The 19,902-nt window shown below is 36.1% G+C and overlaps 1 protein-coding gene across 1 annotated transcript; it reads left to right on the forward strand.

Moving 5' to 3' along the window:
- Positions 1-1,396: 1,396 nt before the first annotated feature.
- On the forward strand, positions 1,397-16,375 carry LOC144843497 (uncharacterized). Its single transcript, XM_078700284.1, has 7 exons — positions 1,397-1,502; positions 2,057-2,587; positions 3,046-3,954; positions 4,373-4,726; positions 5,200-5,679; positions 6,097-6,603; positions 6,888-16,375. Exons 1-7 carry the CDS (start codon positions 1,397-1,399, stop codon positions 14,999-15,001), a joined length of 11,001 nt encoding a protein of 3,666 aa, XP_078556410.1. The 3' UTR covers positions 15,002-16,375.
- Positions 16,376-19,902: the final 3,527 nt, after the last annotated feature.

The following is a 19,902-nucleotide window of genomic DNA, read 5'->3' on the forward strand; positions in this document are numbered from 1 at the left end:
TGAATAACAAAAGAAATACAATAATAGTGAAAGAAATGCATGAAATTGGTTAAAAAGACACTTATCAATCAATTTCTTAAATCATCATAGTAAAAATGGTAATTCCGCCCTCATTTTTTGCTGCCGCCTAACTACTTTTGATAATCTCATTCAGCTGACCTGGGTCAGAGTTGAAATGAACAATGTTCGAGCTCAAAAAATGGTCGGAAGAGAGGCTAGGCCAGCCTGTCTTTCACACCGGATTAGAAAGTAAGTATTCTATGGAATTTTTGTATAATTTACCACTTAACATTGATTGATAAATGTTATAGACTAATTTATAAACCTCATTCTCAATTGAAGTATTGATACAATTGTTGATTTCAATGTTTTCGGCTTCTAGCGCGAAGGCCGAGAGAATAACGTTTTTTCTTCATTTCGCGGCGGTGTGCAGCAGATCGCGCTTTTTTTGCGGGTCGATGCATGACGAATAGGAAGCTAGCGATATGCAAATTAGAATGACGTATTGTTTTTTTGTCCATGCGGTCGATCTAGGTAGCCATTTTATGTATTAGTTTGCTAAAATAAACAGGAAAACATATTTAGCACTCTAGGCCTAGGCCACAATCCGCATATATAGTTTTTAGTATTTCAATAGCTTCGACAATGCACACTGTTTCGACTGCAGCCATGCATGTCCGTCTCACACACTCGCTGCATGCAGTGAGTGTGAGAGCGGCCTACTCACACTCTCACTGCCACTGGAGTGCTGGGGGTACCCTATCACATGCTCCCATCCTCATTGTTTGGATGCAATGTACTAAAGAATTTTACTAAAATTAAGTAGGTATTTAAAATTAGTAAAATTAAATATTCTGACTTCCTGGACATAAAAATTCTGGTGGTGGAGTGGTAAGGTAAGTATCCCGGCATTATTTACTAAGTTCAAGGCAAAACCACTAACATTATAAATATTATTTTAATGACATTTTTCAATTGAATTAATTTTGCAGTGAATTTAAATGGTTATATAATACATGCCAGCTGTATCCAAATTCTCTTAAAGTGTTCTCTTGCAGTATATAGACATTGTTATGTTTATTAGTGTAGTGGAGCTGTAGCTTGGTGGTTAACATGCTTGCCTTCAATTCCCAAGGTCCAGGGTTCAATCCTGACCTGGTGTCAGGGGTGTAACACTTCAATTTATTCTTTCAACTCCACTCACCAAGCCTCAAATGATACTTTTGTTTATAAGCATGATATATTATAATATCGCTGTTGGATGCATATGAAATAAAAAATGTTAATGTCTCTTATATCTTTACAAATAGGTGAATCATGTGGATGGCATTCAAAAGAACATTGGGTTGTTAAAGGTGCTATTATTTTCAGTGACAGTAGACTTGCTTGATAAAACATGGATGTAGAAGATCAAGAGAAAAAGTCACTTGATGATAGTGACAAAACTGAGAATGTGCTTAAAACAAATGATGGAAAACCCTTTCTCTTTGATGAAGTTGTGTGTAAGTTTGCTTGCTTAACAGAAATTATTAACAAATATAAGGTACCATTAGATGGGTTTTCAAAAGCAATAATAAGGAGCTTTTGATTTGTGACGGCCGATGACCAACCTAGGTCAGGTCAATCGATGTGTCGTTGCCTGAACCTAGTGTGGGAAGCGGGGAAATGCGTCCTAATATCTCCATATGCGCACATGTCCTAATGTCTCTGCATGCATACAATTAACATTTCCTAGTTCGTATTAGTCAACTTGACAATACCACATTGAAATAGAGAACAGTCATTCATGAACATATTCTCACCATTCAACTCCTAAACATGCATTGCATACTACTACTAAGAGTTTAGCCACTCTATACTCATTGAGCTGCTCTTCATAATCTATTTGTTGTTACAGTGATATAGCCACGAGAAATAAAGTGGTGAGGTGGTTACAAGAAAAGGGAAGCCATCGGCCTGTCAAAGTCCTAACTGTAAAAAAGTGGTCAGGTTGAAACCTTGCCAACCATACTGTGTTACAATATTATGATTTTTATTTACAATTTATATATTTCAGATTTTAATACAGAGAATTGTATAATTTCAAGTTGTAGTAACCATGCATCGTCAACATGTAGATACTCAAAATTTCTTCTGTTCAGTGTGCGACCAGAGTGGATTCCTATAATACAGAAGCACACCAGAGTGCAAGTTAACTCTGACCAAGATGTCAGTATTTGTGGTAGACACTTCAACTTTGCCGAACCAACTGCAGAAAATCTTATACCAACTCTTTTCGGTGAAGAAACATTAAAAGAGAACGCCGGTGTGCCGTACAAAGCGCAGAAGTGGTGTTGTGTCAAGAAGTGTCGTAATGCGTGTGACGCTTATAGTCGAAAGACCATGTCAACCAGGCTTGGCGAACAATATCATCCTCTATCTCAAATTGCTGATGATTTAGTGGGACGGAAATTGATGACTGCCCTCATGGAAGAAATTGATGTCAATGGTATTGAGGATCATACATCATTTATTTGTGAACTCCATGTAAAAGTTTTACATATAGACAGTAATGTAATGACTAATCAAGACCCAAATAAACCCAGTAGTAAGTACAGCTTGTAACAATTTACTATGCTTTCATTTTTGGGGAAATCATTAGTAATTTTTAGGTCGTCAGGAGGACTTTAAACATGTTTAATTTACTCCCGACGGAGATGACTTGTCGGGCCATGTTGTACGACGCTGTCTGAGTTGGCCTTAAAGAATTGACAAATTAATATGACTAAACTTTGGTTTGTGCATTACTTTGATCAAAGTGTGCTCCCTGTCAGTAATTAATAGGCGAACCCTCCTTTTTAAACCCTATCTGTTACCACTACTATATATTACCTGAATAGTACTATAACATTTTTATTTTTTGTGTGAAACACAAATCTCAGTAGAGTTGTCAATTTTCCCTGTACATATCCTACCACTTTATAATTCAGTAGTGAACATGCTGTAAGTAATGCAATGTTTTGTTTTGTAAAATTGTTTATATATATATATGTTTTTGTTTTTCAGGAACGGATGATCTTATGTTTAGAACAAGTAAATATAACATTAAATTAGGCTGTAACATAGATAAAACTGATGGGACGTGTTGTATCATACCACATTGTACATTTTCAGACAAAAATGCAACTATTATCGTTAATAATAAAAAGTGGCGCCCTCACTTGTATCAATTTCCAAAGTTGTTTAGCTCTCCTCTTGAACGGATAGTATGGCTTCGTCTCGTTAGGAACGCAATGCCCGAGGAGCAAAAAAGGTTTTGTCCTGCGACCTCGTCAAAGATATGTGGACTTCATTTTCCAGATGGTATGCCCACTCGTTCTAATCCTAATCCTACTAGATTAGAGGAATCTCCAATCAAATCAATCACAGTTAATGGACAGACAATAGCACTGCCAGGCAAGGGGAGTTGTGATCCCCCAGATAAAAAGGAAACAATTGATCCAACACCAGATCAGAAAATAACGCTACCAAGCAAAGCGAGTGATGATCTAGAGGAAGAAAGTAAAGATAATCATTCATCAGCTGCCAGTGATGCTTGGAAAGAATCTGTGAAAAAAACTGTGAAAGTAATAGGAAAAGAAGAAAACAATCTGAAAAAAAGAAAAAGATCTAAGAAACATTCAACGAGCGACATTGAAAGTGATGAAGATTTGGACAACAGACTGCTACAGTGTCAGCAGCTGATGGATGAAGAATCAGAATATGATACAGACTCTTCCTCAGATTCTGATGAATCGGGGGAGGAATTTGAAGAATTTTTTGACAATAGTATGGAAAGTTTGGGTAAAAGACTGAAAAAACGTTTAAGATCTAAAGAATGGAGAGAGGCTAAGGAGACAGTGGATGAATTGATTCAGATGTTTCGTAAACCGGTAGCCGGCGAACAACCCATGGTCATAACTGTAGACATACAAGGTACAGTAATTGATTTTTCAATGTTTGTTTATATTTTGAAGGGATAGTCATAAGCCAATTCATTCACTATCCTTCTTAAAGGTGGCAACCCTGTTTCACAAGACAAACATATACACAAGATGCTCTACATAAACAAAGTCTTGCTACAAGTCTTTGGAGTGGAGTTGTTATTGTCCTATTTAGCAAGAATGTTAATCAAATAACCATGTCTGCAGCCCAGTAGAATAAACCAATCTACATTTTCTTTATATTTTGTGTGCTTGGAAGTTTACAAATGTCTGTCGTTTTTAGTTGAAATATAGAATTAAATTACCATTTGTTTTTTCCTTGATTTATATATTCTGGCTTTCAAATGGCTTTGTAAAAGTTTACAGTTTTTCTGTAAATTTACTTGCATTGTTAATTATTTATTTTACAGGAACTGAAAGAAACTTCATTAAAGAATCCAAATTGAGGGCGCTTGAGCACATCAAGCTTCACTACCTTGAGGAAAAAGATGCCCAACAGCTTGATATAATGTTGAAACAGTTTACCATCATAAAAGACATGAAAGTAGAAGAGCTATCGGATGAATCTTCTATAGAAAGCGATCAAGAAGAAGAAGCTAGTCAGAAAGAACAATCGGCACTGCTATGTTTGACCAAACGATTTGTGTATTACTTGAAATCACTCGAGTGGGTGAGAGCGGATAAGACGCTGAATAGAATCACACTGTTGTTCTTTGAGGCAATGCTAATGGCAGAGAACATCACAAAGAACTACTCACAATCAGGTATTTTATTTCTTTCACTTTACTTAAACTTAAAATATAGAGAAACTGGATATTTCTGAACAATATTAATGGTGGTGGTTATTAAGATCATTTACAGTTGTAGAACTAATAGCATTTTGTATAGTGATGGATCTAGAATTTTGAAATAGAAGCCCATGACTTAAAAGAGGTGAAATTAAGTGCTGAACTTAATCTGATACCCTATCTTTGGCATTATGATTTCCAAAACTTAGTGGGCCCAGACTTTGCGCCTGTGCTACATGTTATCTGTTAATTACTTTGACAAAATTGAATTCATTTAAGAACAGGTTAAAAGAAATATTCTAAGATTTGTTAAAACCATGTTTCAAGAATGATTTTATTTCAAAATCAACTGACAAATCACTTTTTGGAATTTATACCAAAATGTTCCTTTTTTTTAACGTTACAAAACATTCTAATGTTAACATTTGTCTGCTTTAATCTCTGTGTAGTATCAAGGAGGCAGTCCTTTAAACGAGCCGAGTCGAAAGCTGTTGAAAGTGTCAGAAAACAGATGGAGCCAAATGAACAAAGGCTTCTGAATGAGATGTTAAGGCAGTGTGGAAGATTCTCAGCCATTTCAAAGACTGCACCATCAGTAGTTGTTAACACAAAGATTCAACCAAAGGTCCAAGGTCATTTAGTTGTTAATTCTGCAACGTCAGTATTGGTTAAAACAAAGATACAACCAAAGGTCCAAGGTCAATTAGTTGTCAAATCTCCACAAAAGAATATTGCGCCAACAAATACTGATTCTACTACACAACATTCTCAAATTATGGCAGAAGTGAAAACTTTAGAATCTGAACTTGTTTTAGCTGCCAGTAAGGCAGAATCTAAGACGGTCGGTGACCTACTGAAGAAGATTGGTATGAGACTGATAGCATTAGAAAAAAAGATTAGCCTTAAACAGGTGGAAATGGACTATGATGGTTAGTATATTTTTTCTAGTTTCAAGTAAATTTCTGCAAAACAGTAGAATATGCTGTGTTATCAAAGTTTAAAATCAGTATAACGATTTATCTCTTAGTAGTTTTTATAAGTCTTGATGGGATTCCTTTAAACAACATACAGTATAACAATAAAGACTTTAATACAAATTACAATGTATAATTAACTGCATCACAGTTTTATAAATTATCTGAATCTAAGAAATTTATCTACGTCTGTGAATTTTATGTCAAATACACACATTCTTTACTGATTTCTTTTGAATATGAATTAAGACATATCAAAAGGTCAATGAAAAGTAACTTGATAAAGAGATATGTAATATCATCTTTATATGCCAGTCCCATTTGACTTAGGCTGAGTCAACTATATAACAGTGTTTTTCTTTTTGATTTCAGGAATTCCAGGTACAGATGTAAAGCAAAATGCCCTACAGTACTTAAAAAATCATGGGATATTGTGCAAAGTAAAGGCACAAAAAGTAACTAACACTTCACCCCAAGCTGTCTCCTTACCAACACCAAAACTTCTTCCCACAACAGTTACTACACCTCCTACCACTGTATTGTCTACATCTGCAAGTACAGTTATTTCCACGCCAACTAAAAGACCAGCTATAATAACTGTCAGTCCACACCACACACGACAGACTTCGTTAATGCACGACGCCCTCAAGGCAATCGAAACACCAAAAGAAATTTACCAGCACAACACACCTGATGTTTATGAAACTGTTATCACAGATAGCCCTGTAACTAGTTCCAATAACTCTTCAAAACCCACTGTAAAGCGTAAAATCTATTCACATAAGTCGGAGGTCAATACGAATGGCATGCAGACGGTATATGTGCACTTTAAAATAGAACCACCAAAGAAAAGGAAACGAAAAAGAAAAGTTGAAACAGGTATTATTTCTATTATATTTAACCGCTTGAGCACCAAGACCTTATACTTACAAAATTTATAAGTTTCCATAAAGTTTTTCTTAGAGCTCTGGCAACACTATCAAACTTTATGTGACAAAAGAATGTGGCAATATGATGATGTCATATCACTACCATATTTGGGCACAGCACACTTTTTTTGTCCAACTAGTTTGGTAGTGTAGACTAGAGTGTTAGGTCTGCACACATTCAGCACGTTTATGTCACCAAACAAGTATAATGTTTTGTTTTTTTTATCATTTCAGAAGACATGACACTTATCAGCAAAAAACCAACCTCAAATCAAGAAACTGTTCAATTCAACCAACCAGTTTCAAAGAAACCAGAATTAGAAGATAGCATGTCAGAAACAAAACTACCAAATTCAAAGGAAGAAACAGTCCAATGCAGCCAACTTGTTTTAAAGAAACCAGAAGTAGAAACAAAAATACCAAATTCAGATCAGGCAAGAGTTCAATGTAACCAACCTCTTTCAAAGGAACAAGAAGTAGAAGATAACAGTACTTCAGAAACACAAATTCCAACTTCAAAGCAAGAAACAGTTCAATGTAAACAACCAGTTTCAAATGAACAAGAAATAGAAAATAATGCATCAAAAACAAAAATGCTAACTTCAAATAAAGAAACAGTTCAATGTAACCAACCAGTTTCAAATGAACAAGAAGTAGAAAACAACACATCAGAAACAAGAACTTCAAATCAAGAACCGTCAGTTGAACAAAGCAGCCAATTAATTGAGAAAGAGAAAGAAGTAAGTGAAGATATGGTTACACCAGAAACGGAGATGTCAACTACAGATACAATTTCTAAATCACCTGCCATAAAATGTGATGACAAAAATTCAACAGATAAGAAAAAAACAGAAGATAAGAACAATTCCGATTGTGACTCGCAACAAACTGCCCAGATCAGTGAATTCAATCAGGAGAGTACTACACCGACTACTCCTCCACCAAGATCAGAAAGAATGGAAAGTGATATCGATCGTGAACTAATCATTGATGACAATTCACAGAACATTAAAGAGGACAACACAATGGCTAACTCAAAAGAAGAGAGTAAAACAGAAAGTGTAGATCAGCATTTAGTAACTCAAAAGCAAAATATGGAAGACGAATTGGAGAACGACATTCCCAAATCTGTTGGTAATGTTGAGCACATGTCAGGGATCAATGAGGATCATCAATACCATAAAAAAATAGAAAATGACAGTGAACAAAATAATTTTGATAGCATTGTAGATGGCAAAAGTTCTCAAGATACCATTTTAAATTCTGAAACTGGAGTCTCGTTAAAGCAGCGTGATAGTGTAGCTGTAGTTACAACAATTGCAAAAAGAGGTAATGGCAAAGACGTTGATGACAAGAAGCTTGAGACCATTTTGGATGCAACAACTGGTCTCTTGGTGAAGCGGTTGAAGAACACCTCTGATATAAACTCAGATGACATTCAGTATGTTGTGGCTTTCAACGCAACTGATTTTAAGAAATGGTCACTGATGGAAAATAATGAGAACAAGGAGGAGTTTGAAGGTGATCACGAAATCACTTCATTCAAAATGCTCACCTCGGCCGTAAAAGGTCAAATAGAATATGATCTGCCATCACTGGTGTACCAACCAAAAATAACTCCACAGTATTTATTTTATCAAAAATACCAGGATCACTTTCCACCGATGCAGAAATCTGATATATTTTCAGGAATTGCAGATTTTTATCCTGGATCTACTGCTTCAGTAATTGCTCCCTTAAAGCGAATACCAGTTTTTAGCTTTTATAATGAGTTTCGGCCATGGTTGTTATTTCCTTTTGGAAGAGCCCTCCGGAAGTTACTTTTATGCACACCAGTTGTACATAATCGTGATAAGAACGGTACTCAAGAAGACATGGCTGACTTAACTGATGCAGAGAAGCATGTTCATGAGCTAGCAACAATTCTTGCTAAGTGGGAAAAAGTTAATGATGTTAATGCTTACTCAAATGCAATTAGGATTGTGGTTAATGATCTTTTGCAAACATCTAAAAAAGGAACATTCTGGAATAAGTTTGTTGAAAGCTTTTTGGAAGCACTCGAAAAAGAACTACCAACAATTATTGCTAAATGTGAAGAAGAAATTAAAAAGGAAATTTTAACTGGTAAAAAGTCAGAAGTTGTTGTCGTTACGACATCCCAAATGAATCCTCTGCCACCACCACTGAAGCATGGTCCTAGCATGCAAAACAAATCAATTGTTGTTAACTTGCCAGTATTAACAAGTGGTCCAACGCCGTCATCAACTACTACCATGCCAACTTTAAATCCGAGAATCACAGTTCAGGTGAAACCAAGACAAGTTGTGGCAACAGCGCCACCTGGACTTGTTGGCCCATTCAGACCAATTTTAAGCAAAGGACAAGTACAGACTCAACAGAAAGGCAATATTGTTGGTTTAAAACTTTCCAATTCCAACATTATACTTATTCCACAAAGTTCTCAAAACAAGACACACTATGTGGTTAAGAACTCACCATTAACTACAACGCAACCAAAACTGCAAATACGAATGCCAAAACCAATTATCAGTAACACTGCCACCAATCGGACCACACACTATGTTGTCAAGAACTCGCCCGTAACTACCATGCCACCAAAACTGCAAATAGGAATACCAAAATCAATAATTGGTAATTTAGCCACCAATCAGACCACACCGTCTAGTGCAGTTATTCAACCTCAAGTGCCACAAATACAGCCAAAACGAAGCCAGTTAATGGTACCAGTGACTGGCCCTTTTCCCTATGTCATGGTTATTTCAGAAACAGCGAGTTCGAATACAACAACACCAGCCAAGGTTTCAACAGTCTCTAGTCTTACCACTGCATCCCAAAGTAAAGACATTATCAAATCAAGCTTACCAATTTCATCTACTGTTCCTTTAATAGTTAAAGATGTAAACACAGCCACAAATGACGATGAAGAAAGTACTTTATACCAACCAGATAAATTGTCATCAATTTGCGAACGGGTACTTAATAAAGTTGATAATGAAGAGAAAAATACAAAATATGAAAGCACTCAAGATGAAGAACCAGATGAAGGTTCGGGTTCATCAGGCAGTTCGCCAAAAGGAGAACCATCAAATGAGAATGATATTTCTGGATCAGAAGACGCAACACAAAAACAATGTGATGCAAAATCTATTGACAAACCTAGCAATACAAACAAACAAACTCAATTAGAAACTGATTCTGTACCAACTTGCATGTCGCAAGTAATCTCCTCGATTGCACAGCTTATTTCCACGTCATCATCAATCAGTAAAGCAACACCATGTTGCAAAGATAATGTGTATAAAAGTTCCAACAATGTCCAAGATAGAACTGAATTTATACCAAATACTAGAATACCTCGTAATGGTTCTCTTCATTTAGAGTACCACAAGATTTGGAATAGTAAATTCTGTAGGTTTGAGGATGTCGGCGTGCACAAATATGAACAGAAATGCAAACTCCATCCCAATGTGTCTTCGCTTACATCAAGAATATACAATGGAATTAACCCTAAAAGAAAGAACATTCACGATCACTTTCCTAAGCAACTCAATAGTTCAATTCTTAATTCTAAAACGGACGAGGAAGGGTCAGATAAAAAGACATCTCTGAGAAAAATCCTCCAAAACAGCAAACAACATGATGAGGTAGGAGTGATTAAGAATGAAGAAGAAGATGAACTAAAATCTCCCAATAATGATAATGAAGCTATTAAGTGTGATCCTAGTCTGATAATGCTAGAAGTTATACAACAACATGTTGTAGGAAAAGATTTTCACAACACACCTGAAAAAGACAATGTTGAAAGTAATCAACACCATATTACAGACATGGATTGTACAAAAGTCAACACAAGTGACAAACTTGTGGAGAAGGTTGACAATGTTGAAAGTGATCAAAGCCAAAATACAGACATGGATTGTACTAAAGTCAACACAAGTGAAAAACTTGTGGAAAATCTTGGCAATGTTGAAAGTGATCAACGGCAAAACACAGACATGGATTGTACTAAAGTCATCACAAGTGAAAAACTTGTGGGGAAGGTTGGCAATGTTGAATGTGGTCAACGGAAAAATACAGACATGGATTGTACTAAAGTCAACACAAGTGACAAACTTGTGGAGAAGGTTGACAATGTTCAAAGTGATCGGTGCCAGACAGACGTTGATTGTACCGAAGTCAACACAAGTGAAAAACTTGTGGAGAAAGTTGACGATGTTGAACGCAATCAAAATACAGACATGGATTGTACCAAAATCAACACAAGTGAAAAACCTGTGGAGAAAGCTGAAAATGTTAAAAGTGATCAGTGCCAAACCGACATGGATTGTTCTAAGGCAACAGTGGGAGATGATGAAAGTGCTAATCATACAAAGACACATCATGTATCATATTGCAAGAGCAAACATGTTAAAATGGTGGGAAATAAAGAGTGTGCTTGTAACACTTTACTAATGTATGTTTGCCGCAGCTGTTCAGAAATTTTCTTGTGTTTTGAGGATTTCAAAAGTCATGCAATCATTCATCTATCTTCCAAGAAATTCATACCACAGATCAACTGCACAAAATGTACATTAACTTTCTCTTCTATGAAAGCATATGAATGTCATCAAGATTCTCACGAGGATTTTAAATGGAATCGATGTTCGTGGTGTGGAATGATGTTTAATAAAATGGAAAACTTTGAACAACATTTGTTGGTACATTTTGATTCGAACCACGAGCAGATTTATAAATGCAAATGTAGCCGGTTATTTTTAGGAATGAAATCGTTACAAATGCACCGAGAAGAGCACTTTTCAAAGAAATTTTATCAATGCAATCATTGTCCGAGAATGTTCCATTTTCTCAATAACATCAAAAAACATACAGAAGATGTCCATCAGCCATTTAATCGTTGGAAAAATGCATATTGGAAATGTCACTTGTGTCGTAAGGATTGCTTTGTTGCTAGTATATTCCAGTTGAACATTCATATGGAAGAACATAATCCCAAAAATGAATTTGATTGTGAATACTGTTCTGAAACTTTTCAGTATCTTACTGACTATTTACTGCATTGCATGAGCAACTGCCGCAGAAGAATTGCACTTTTTTACGATTGTCCAATTTGTAATTTACGATGTGGAGTTGAAATGAAGGCACACTTAGAAGGGCATTTTAAAGGATTATACAAATGCCATTCTTGCATTCAAGTCTTTTCTACAGCTGCAGCTTTCAAAAGCCATCTTAATCAGAAGCATTTGCCAATTAAACCCCAAAACAATGATAATAGCATTATTAAATATAAGACAATCCACCATGAGATAGCCGATGATACAGACTTACAAGGCAAATTTTGTGGTATGTGTGGAACAGAATTTAGTAATGGCATCTCCACAAATTTGTTTTGCAATTTATGTTCAGAAGATTATCATGACTGTCCATTTAACTGTGGTTATAAATTTTCTAACCAGAGAGATTTAACATCACATTTTTTAACAAGCCATCAAGACAAGAACATGTTGAAGACTAATTTGATTGCGTGTCCACAGTGTGATGCAGCAGTTCGAAATCCTGGAACGATGGCGCTTCATTGGATCAAACATTGTCCCAGAAACAAAGTTATATCCGAAGAGGTAGACAGTGAAAACAACTCCTCACTGACGTTAAATATGCTTGAGACATTTCCTGACAAACACCAAAGAAAGTTTCACAAGAAGCTTCGAAAGAAAAAAAGAAAACGTGTTGAACGTGATGATGATTTTACCTATCCCAATGTTAAAAAGAAAAAGAAGCACAAAAAATCCAAAAAACGAAAACATGCTCACAAACTACCCATGAAACCTATTCGACAAATATTTCCAAAGATGTCACGAATACCACCACCACCTCCTTGTAAACAAGAGGATCTTGAGATTAAATTTGTCAAGGAGAAAGAAAGTGTGCCTAATACTGAAATACCTGTAAAACGAATTCGGAAAAAGAGAATATATGAGGATATGATTGAAATTCCACGTTCTGTAGTTCAACCAAAGTCAAATAAAAAATGCACAAATCAACACAAAGAAATGTCACAGACAGATTCAAAGAGACCCAGGAGAACATCTCGTGTCAGTAAACCGAAAGAATTCCCAGATTACGAAGAGGATGTGGATAAAGTTCTTCATATTAGCAAAGTTATCAATAGTAAGAAAGTTGGTACATCTACTAAACCAAAAGTGAATATAAGCAATAAATTAGAGAAGATGATGTTAAACTCCATAAACTCAAATAAAAGAAGTTGGCATTCCACAGATGAAGATACTGAATCGGATTCAGACGAATTTGACTATCATCAAATTTCATCCCCAGTAAAGGATAGAGTAAGACCATCCAATTTGAGGCAGAGGATAAACAGTGGACATAAATGGGACCTTTTTCATGTTGACACCATCATATCAACTATAGACAAGTTAAAACATCGACTTGATAAAACAAGTCGCTCAAAGTGCTCGGCCGTCAAGAAAAAGCTCATGAAAAATGGAAAATTTCTGGAAAAGAAATTTCTGCAAATGAAAGAAAGGAAAAGACATCGAAAGAGGAAAACTTTATCAATTCCGCAGGTTGTTGCATTAGATCATTGCTACCTAGGACTTCCTAAAGTCATTTCTAAGAAAAAGAAAGGCCCTGTTTATGCTGCACCACTTGACCATGATTATGTTATTGGTCCAAGGATGGCTCCTTCTTTAGAAAAAGATGTGGATGTTGAAAAAGAAGAAAATATCCAGATAAAAGAAGAAATAAACATTTCAACAGAAAAACTCAAGAAATCTCCTATCAAAGAACATAGATTGTCGCCACTTAAATTACCACGTACTAATTATTCTCCAAGGAAAGGGGCACCAACTTTAAAATCAGAAGATATATCAGCAGATGAAAGTGATTTTGATGATGTTGTAAAAGCTTTGCTTGAAATTGGATGCAGTATTCCGAGCGATGTTGATAAAGATGCAATGCATGGAAGTAATTTGGATCTTGTGGACTTCCTTGCTGACATGGTCTCTATGGATGAACATGATAATAATGAAGGAAAAGTTGAAGATAATCTTCTAAATGTAGACTTATCTATTCAAGATTCTGCAATCTTAGATGGACTATCAGACTTTGAAAACACTGCTTCGCAAGAACAGATAGACTGGACTTCTACTGGAAACATACAACCAGATCTTGCCACTATCCCAAATTCTGATGATCAACTTTTTCCTGTTTCAATTAATAATGATATTCTTTCACAGAGACAATGTCAAGACATGAAGACTTCATTAGATCTTCAGCACTTTTCAGACATCCAAGAAGAAGCATTCCTCTCCAAGTTGTTACCAAAAGATGTAGAGCAGGTGCTGGATATTATTGCGGACAAAATGAGTCACAATATAGGAGAGATGACAGAAAAGGTCGCAGACATTAATTCAGAGTTTATGTTAAAAAATAACTTGTCCGGTGGTTTAATCAATCATTCAAATGTTGATATACAATGTGATCAGTCTGTGGTTTACACAGCAAAAGATGCAAGTGGTAACCCAGAATTGCTATTCCAAAATAATAATCCTGACAAAAGTTCTATTTTTACTGAAAATTTGAATACTGAAGTGATTTCTGCTATTGCTGGTGAACATTTAAGTACAGGTGTTAATTATGAACCAAATGAGCAAATTCCCAAATGCAATATTACAAAACTAGATTTTATGGAAAGCAAACAAACTGTTTCAGAACAGACAACCGTTCAAAATTGTTCAAATACCCAACCTACTTTCCAGAATCATATAGAAACATTTACCAATGAACATGATAGGCCTGATGCTAATATACAAAGTGTATGTTTAGATACTACTACTGTTTTTCCAACTGAAATTGCGAATGCAACATCTGCTAAAACGGCTTCTCATCATTTATCAACAAATCTTGACTCTGAGAAAATTGGTGGAGAATCAACAAATCTTAAAACTTCTGAAATTAGTGACATTGTTGAAGTTATCGAAAATGTAGAAAGTTTGGAAAGCTCTGTTGAAATGCTGACAACAAATGATGAGGCACATACTACCGAATCAAATACTACAGAGAATACAATTGTAGAAAATGCATCTTTAGAAACTGGCAACACGTTAAGCACACAAATGGATAAGTCGTCGGTACTAGATAATGAAATGTGTAAAGATGAGGTACCAAGTATAGATACCACGGAACAGATGAATGACAAAACAAAAATGGAGATTGTTAATACTGGAAAGTCCGACACGAGTTCCAGCACATGCCAAGACAGCGGCGTGTTTGTTTTCAGCGATAATGAAATAGATGTTTCGCACATCTGAATTACCAGTTATTTAATACTTGGTATAGTGAAGTCAAATTGATTATTATTTATTGTTTGCTATGATGTTTCATTTTGGTGACAAAGAAATGTCAGTTGATCATATCCACCATTAGTTACAAATATATTACACATTTGTATAGGGAGTATTATGGAGAATTACCAAGGTCTTTTTTGTACTTTGACCTAATAGTACAGTGTGGATAATAAGTATAGCTTTAGTTCAGTTCTATAAGATAAGGCATTAAAGTTAGGGATCATGTCAAATTATTCTACTGCAGGTACTGCATGGAGTACATGCTTTTACTGCAGTAATGTATGATTTTATTTCAATGTTTATGAGTCATTCACTGTAATAAATGTGTATGATTACATAGCTTGCTAAATAATAATAATAATTAACTTCTTCAATTTCAACTTCAATTTATTTTCCAAATTGCCTGGGATTAAAATAATAAAGAAGATATTACATATACAGATTGAAGAGTAAATAAAATGTAGTTACTGCCAGGTCCGTAGCATGATTTTCAATTCTCACTACTCACCCCAATTCCCAGCACAGATCGTCGTATTTTGTATTAACAATTATATTGAAAGCATCTTTGCCTCGCCCGTTTTTAACCTCTCGCTACAGCCTTGACTGCAGTTAATGCAGTAGAATAATTTAGACATGGTCCCTTACAAATAACATGTAAAAACTGGTTTATAATGATTTAAAACAAATGTATATGGTACTGTATTTATGATTGTGATTTAGAATTAGATGACGTCATATCTCATAAGATGGTTTGCAGAATGTGAATTTAGAAATCGCTGAGGCGTGTAAACATGATAATGTTGTGTAATGATGTACTGATTCTCCCTACCTCACTTTTGTTACACTTTGGGTTCAGATAAAGATGTTTAAGGGTTTATAGAAATTTAAACTAAACCTAGTCAATATGGCTCATGTTTAAGTTATTAAAAATGATAGAAATATACCATTTGGTACATAGTATATGAAAAATAAATGATGCCTAATACATGGAGGTAAAAAATAATCCATGCTTAATATGTGGGCATAATTCGTTGGTGCACCACCCCACATGATAAAAGCTTTTTAGCACGCAACGATTTTTGTATCAATGAATACTATATCCATGGACCTATAATTAAATAGGTCCATGCTATATCCTTATTAGGCTTGTATGATAACTGGCAGATGGCCAGGCAGACGTGATCGTCAGTAATGTATATATCAATCTGTTTATATACCCATAGGCCTATTTGTTTGTGTTTGTTTTTTCCAGCTATAAGCAAAATGATTTTGAGATTATTTGAAATGATTGTCCTGTTGCGTAATTTAAAAGAATAAACCCTCAGAAATTGGAAAACATTTTGAACGTTTTAGTGAATTTCCTACAGTAATTATTACATGACAATCATCAGCTATATTCATTTAACGAAGGTGACGTGTTCGATACGCTATCCCTAAAGTTTGGTTCCCACCAGATAATCACGCAGCGATCCGACGCATAAAGCTTGGTTCCCACTAGGACGCAGCGCAAAGACGTAGACGAAACGCAAGCGAGTTGACCATTGACAAGCGACAGTTCGAATAATTCATCGCTTACTGGAATTGGTTCCCACTAGGACGCAGCGCAAAGACGTAGACGAAACGCAAGCGAGTTGACCAATGACAAGCGACAGTTCGAATAATTCATCGCTTACTGGAGTTGGTTGCCACTACGACGCAGCGCAAGGACGTAAGACGCATACAACGCAAGCGAATTGACCAATGACAAGCGGCAGTTCGAATAATCCATCGCTTACTGGTGCTTGGTTCCCCCTACAACGCAGGGCAAGGACGTAAGACGCATGCAAATTGACCAATGACAATAATCCATCGCTTGTCATTTGTCAAATCACTTACGCTGCGCTTAGATTGGTGTACTTCTGTTGCGCGTAGGTCATTGAGTTGTCAAGTGGAAATAAGCTGTAAAGCTACATTCAGGCTTGTTCCGTTTCACGGAACGGAAGACGGTGCGTGTGGTTAAATAATGGAAATTATATAAGGGTTGAACAGCGGAGTTTTGCTTTCCGAAACTGAACAAGTAGGCCTACAGAATATAGCTTTATAGTCGCGGTATAACTGTAAGTTTATGGCCGACCACGCTGACCTTGACTAATTTGAATTATTCTAGTCGGTTAACTTGCTAAAATACGTTCGCCCATGTTTTTATCGATATTGATCACACACAAGGATTGTCTCTAGTTCCTTGTTATAGAAGATATAATTAGGCCTATACCAGGCCCGTAGTCAGGGGGGGTTTTTATGGTTCGGGCGAACCCCCCTTTACAGCGAACCCCCCCTTAACCGACTGCGAACCCCCATCCCCGACATCCCCAATACCTCACCACCCTCATCTCTGAAAATCCTCCAAATACGTGCCCCACAATACAAAAGGTTATTTGTAAATTGAAAAATTCGTTAACTCGTTCGTGAATAACTCATACCTTATTGTTAAACAAATGAATTGGTTGCCGAAAAATAATACGAATTTTTGGTCCCAGGATGTAACATGATATTGACGTGAGCTTGGGCACGAACGAATCGTACAAAGGACACCGCTAGACAACCGCGTACCTATTGTTTCGATCACTGGCAGTCAGCATGCATTATATAGCCTTCCGACGTACATCAAAAAATGGAACGCTGCGGTTACCTACAATATGTATGTGTGGCTATGAAGTATAGTGGATTATAGTAAATTTAATATATTACACTATAATATCTATGGTATCATGTACTGTAGTTTACACCTATAGCATTCGATTATTTTTTTCTAGACCACCAGCCGATTACGTAGGCCTACTCAACTGTATCAATACCACCTATTTACATTGATATATTTAGTTTCCTCAACAAATTGCTGTAAATAAATATAGATAGAGCTATCAGGGGCGGTCGCAGGACTATTTTAAGAGGGTTGCCCAAAGACTCCAGGGCTGTAGACACTGAGTATTTGAGCAAGAAAATTGTTAAATGACACCCCTAGATGGCCGCAAATGGTACTCTCGCACGTAAAATTCATGATAATTTTTTTTTCGTTCAATGCGAACGTCACGGGAGTTCTCCGATGAAGGTACTTTTGGTACGGTAATACATTCTAATAACTGTACTCAATTAATGTAAATTAATTATCAATTAATAATTTTAAAAAGTTATACAAAAAATATGAAGCTGTTGCTATAAATATATTGAGCAAAAGGTTAAATTGTATAATTTGGAATTTTAATTCATTTAAAAATGCTAAATAAAGTCAGATGTTAAAACCACCATTTCCAAAAATTCATTTTTATTTATCCACTATAAACTTTACAAAAGTGTTGTTTTAAACCACACTCCAAATAAAACATAGAAAAGAATGATAGGACATTTGCAGAAAGAAGCAAACTTTGCTCTGCTACCGGTATAACACGGTTCAAATTTCGGAACGTCTATAAATTACTACGGAAATTCGGCCTAATATTTACGAACGTACGGAAATGAAGATAAATATGGTACTACACGCATCGGAAATACAGAATACGCACAATTATGATTTGGCCTAAAAATTGGCCTTAGATTATGGAAAACCCCCGGCAAAACGCAATAATTATGGACAAATCGATTATTAGCCTTGGCAATATGCCTAATATTTAAAAGGAATGAATATAGGCTATATTTCGTTTGTCGATGAATTTTTGAATTCATGTATGAATGATTGATCCATTAGAGGTAATCTGTGATGGCTCTAGTAACACTGCTATGCGTGGGTAATTTGTGAATAACGTAGTATGCTACATACACGAGCCTAGATAGGGAAGATCTGTACTGTCGTTCATTGCGAGAGGAGGGGGAAGTCCGGTAATGTGTCATGAAAAATGTAACAAGCCAGAGATGAAATAAAATCACTAACATTTAGCTGATTGTCGTTGTTTTAGTCGTCGTCAGAAGTTTATCGACCGACATCTATTTCTCATGTGTTGAGCGTTTCTTTAATTGAATAATTTTGGATTTTCAGTAAATTGCCAATGGTTTATTCAAAGTCAAACTGTAACTAATCCCTCACTATTCAATCAAAATGTTATTGTTATACTACTATATTGTTGAAAAATGGATTGCGTGACATGAAAATGGATTGATAGTAAAACGTAACAAAGATACGTTCTTGTCTGGTTATTAGGTATTCATGCTCCGATAAGCAGAGGATTATTTTTGTAGCGTTCCATTTAAAATGAAAAGAAATATTTTGGTTGTGAAGGTCGTTTTAACAATAAAAATATCAAAACATTCAACAATAATAAAATGCCCTGCAACTCTGTAACTACTTTATGACTAAGCCTATCAAGTTCCGGGTCCGGATGGATATTGTATACGATGAAATGGAACTCAATTTTAATTTAGTGGCAGAAACAACATTTAGTATGAAATTAAGGCTGTTGCCCGGGCCACAAGGGAAACACCCCTGGGTCCCTGGCTATAATAAGCATTGAATTTGCCTTCTCACCCAAATTGTGCTTTTTTTGGGGGGCTTGTAACTTGAACGCAAAACAAAATACCGAGTGAATGATCAAACAATCGGTGGTGGTTCCGCACACAGAGCACGCGCATCTAACATACGGCGGCAACAAATGTTATCGTGAGGAGGAGGAAAAAAGTACGATCGTTTTGTTCAATCGTAGCATGCTGCATGAGAGTGTTTTTCCGGCCAATTAGAGGTGCCATTTATCATGAATGTTATGTACGAGAGTACCATTTCCGGCCATCAAGGGGTGTCACTAAATTCGCCTCAGACCCCACCCGCGGCGCAGTGACCCAAATACTTATTGTCCGAACCCCCCCTTGACAGATCCTGGCTACGGCCCTGTATACGTTTG

This window comes from Antedon bifida, chromosome 5, assembly GCF_963402885.1.
Source record: "Antedon bifida chromosome 5, ecAntBifi1.1, whole genome shotgun sequence".
Taxonomy (NCBI): domain Eukaryota; kingdom Metazoa; phylum Echinodermata; class Crinoidea; order Comatulida; family Antedonidae; genus Antedon; species Antedon bifida.

Coding starts and splice junctions, on each gene's coding strand:
- LOC144843497 (XM_078700284.1), top strand. CDS start 1,397: ATGGATGTAGAAGATCAAGAGAAAAAGTCACTTGATGATAGTGACAAA. Junction 4,727..5,199: donor AAAGAACTACTCACAATCAG/GTATTTTATTTC, acceptor ATCTCTGTGTAG/TATCAAGGAGGCAGTCCTTT. Junction 6,604..6,887: donor AAAAAGAAAAGTTGAAACAG/GTATTATTTCTA, acceptor TTATCATTTCAG/AAGACATGACACTTATCAGC.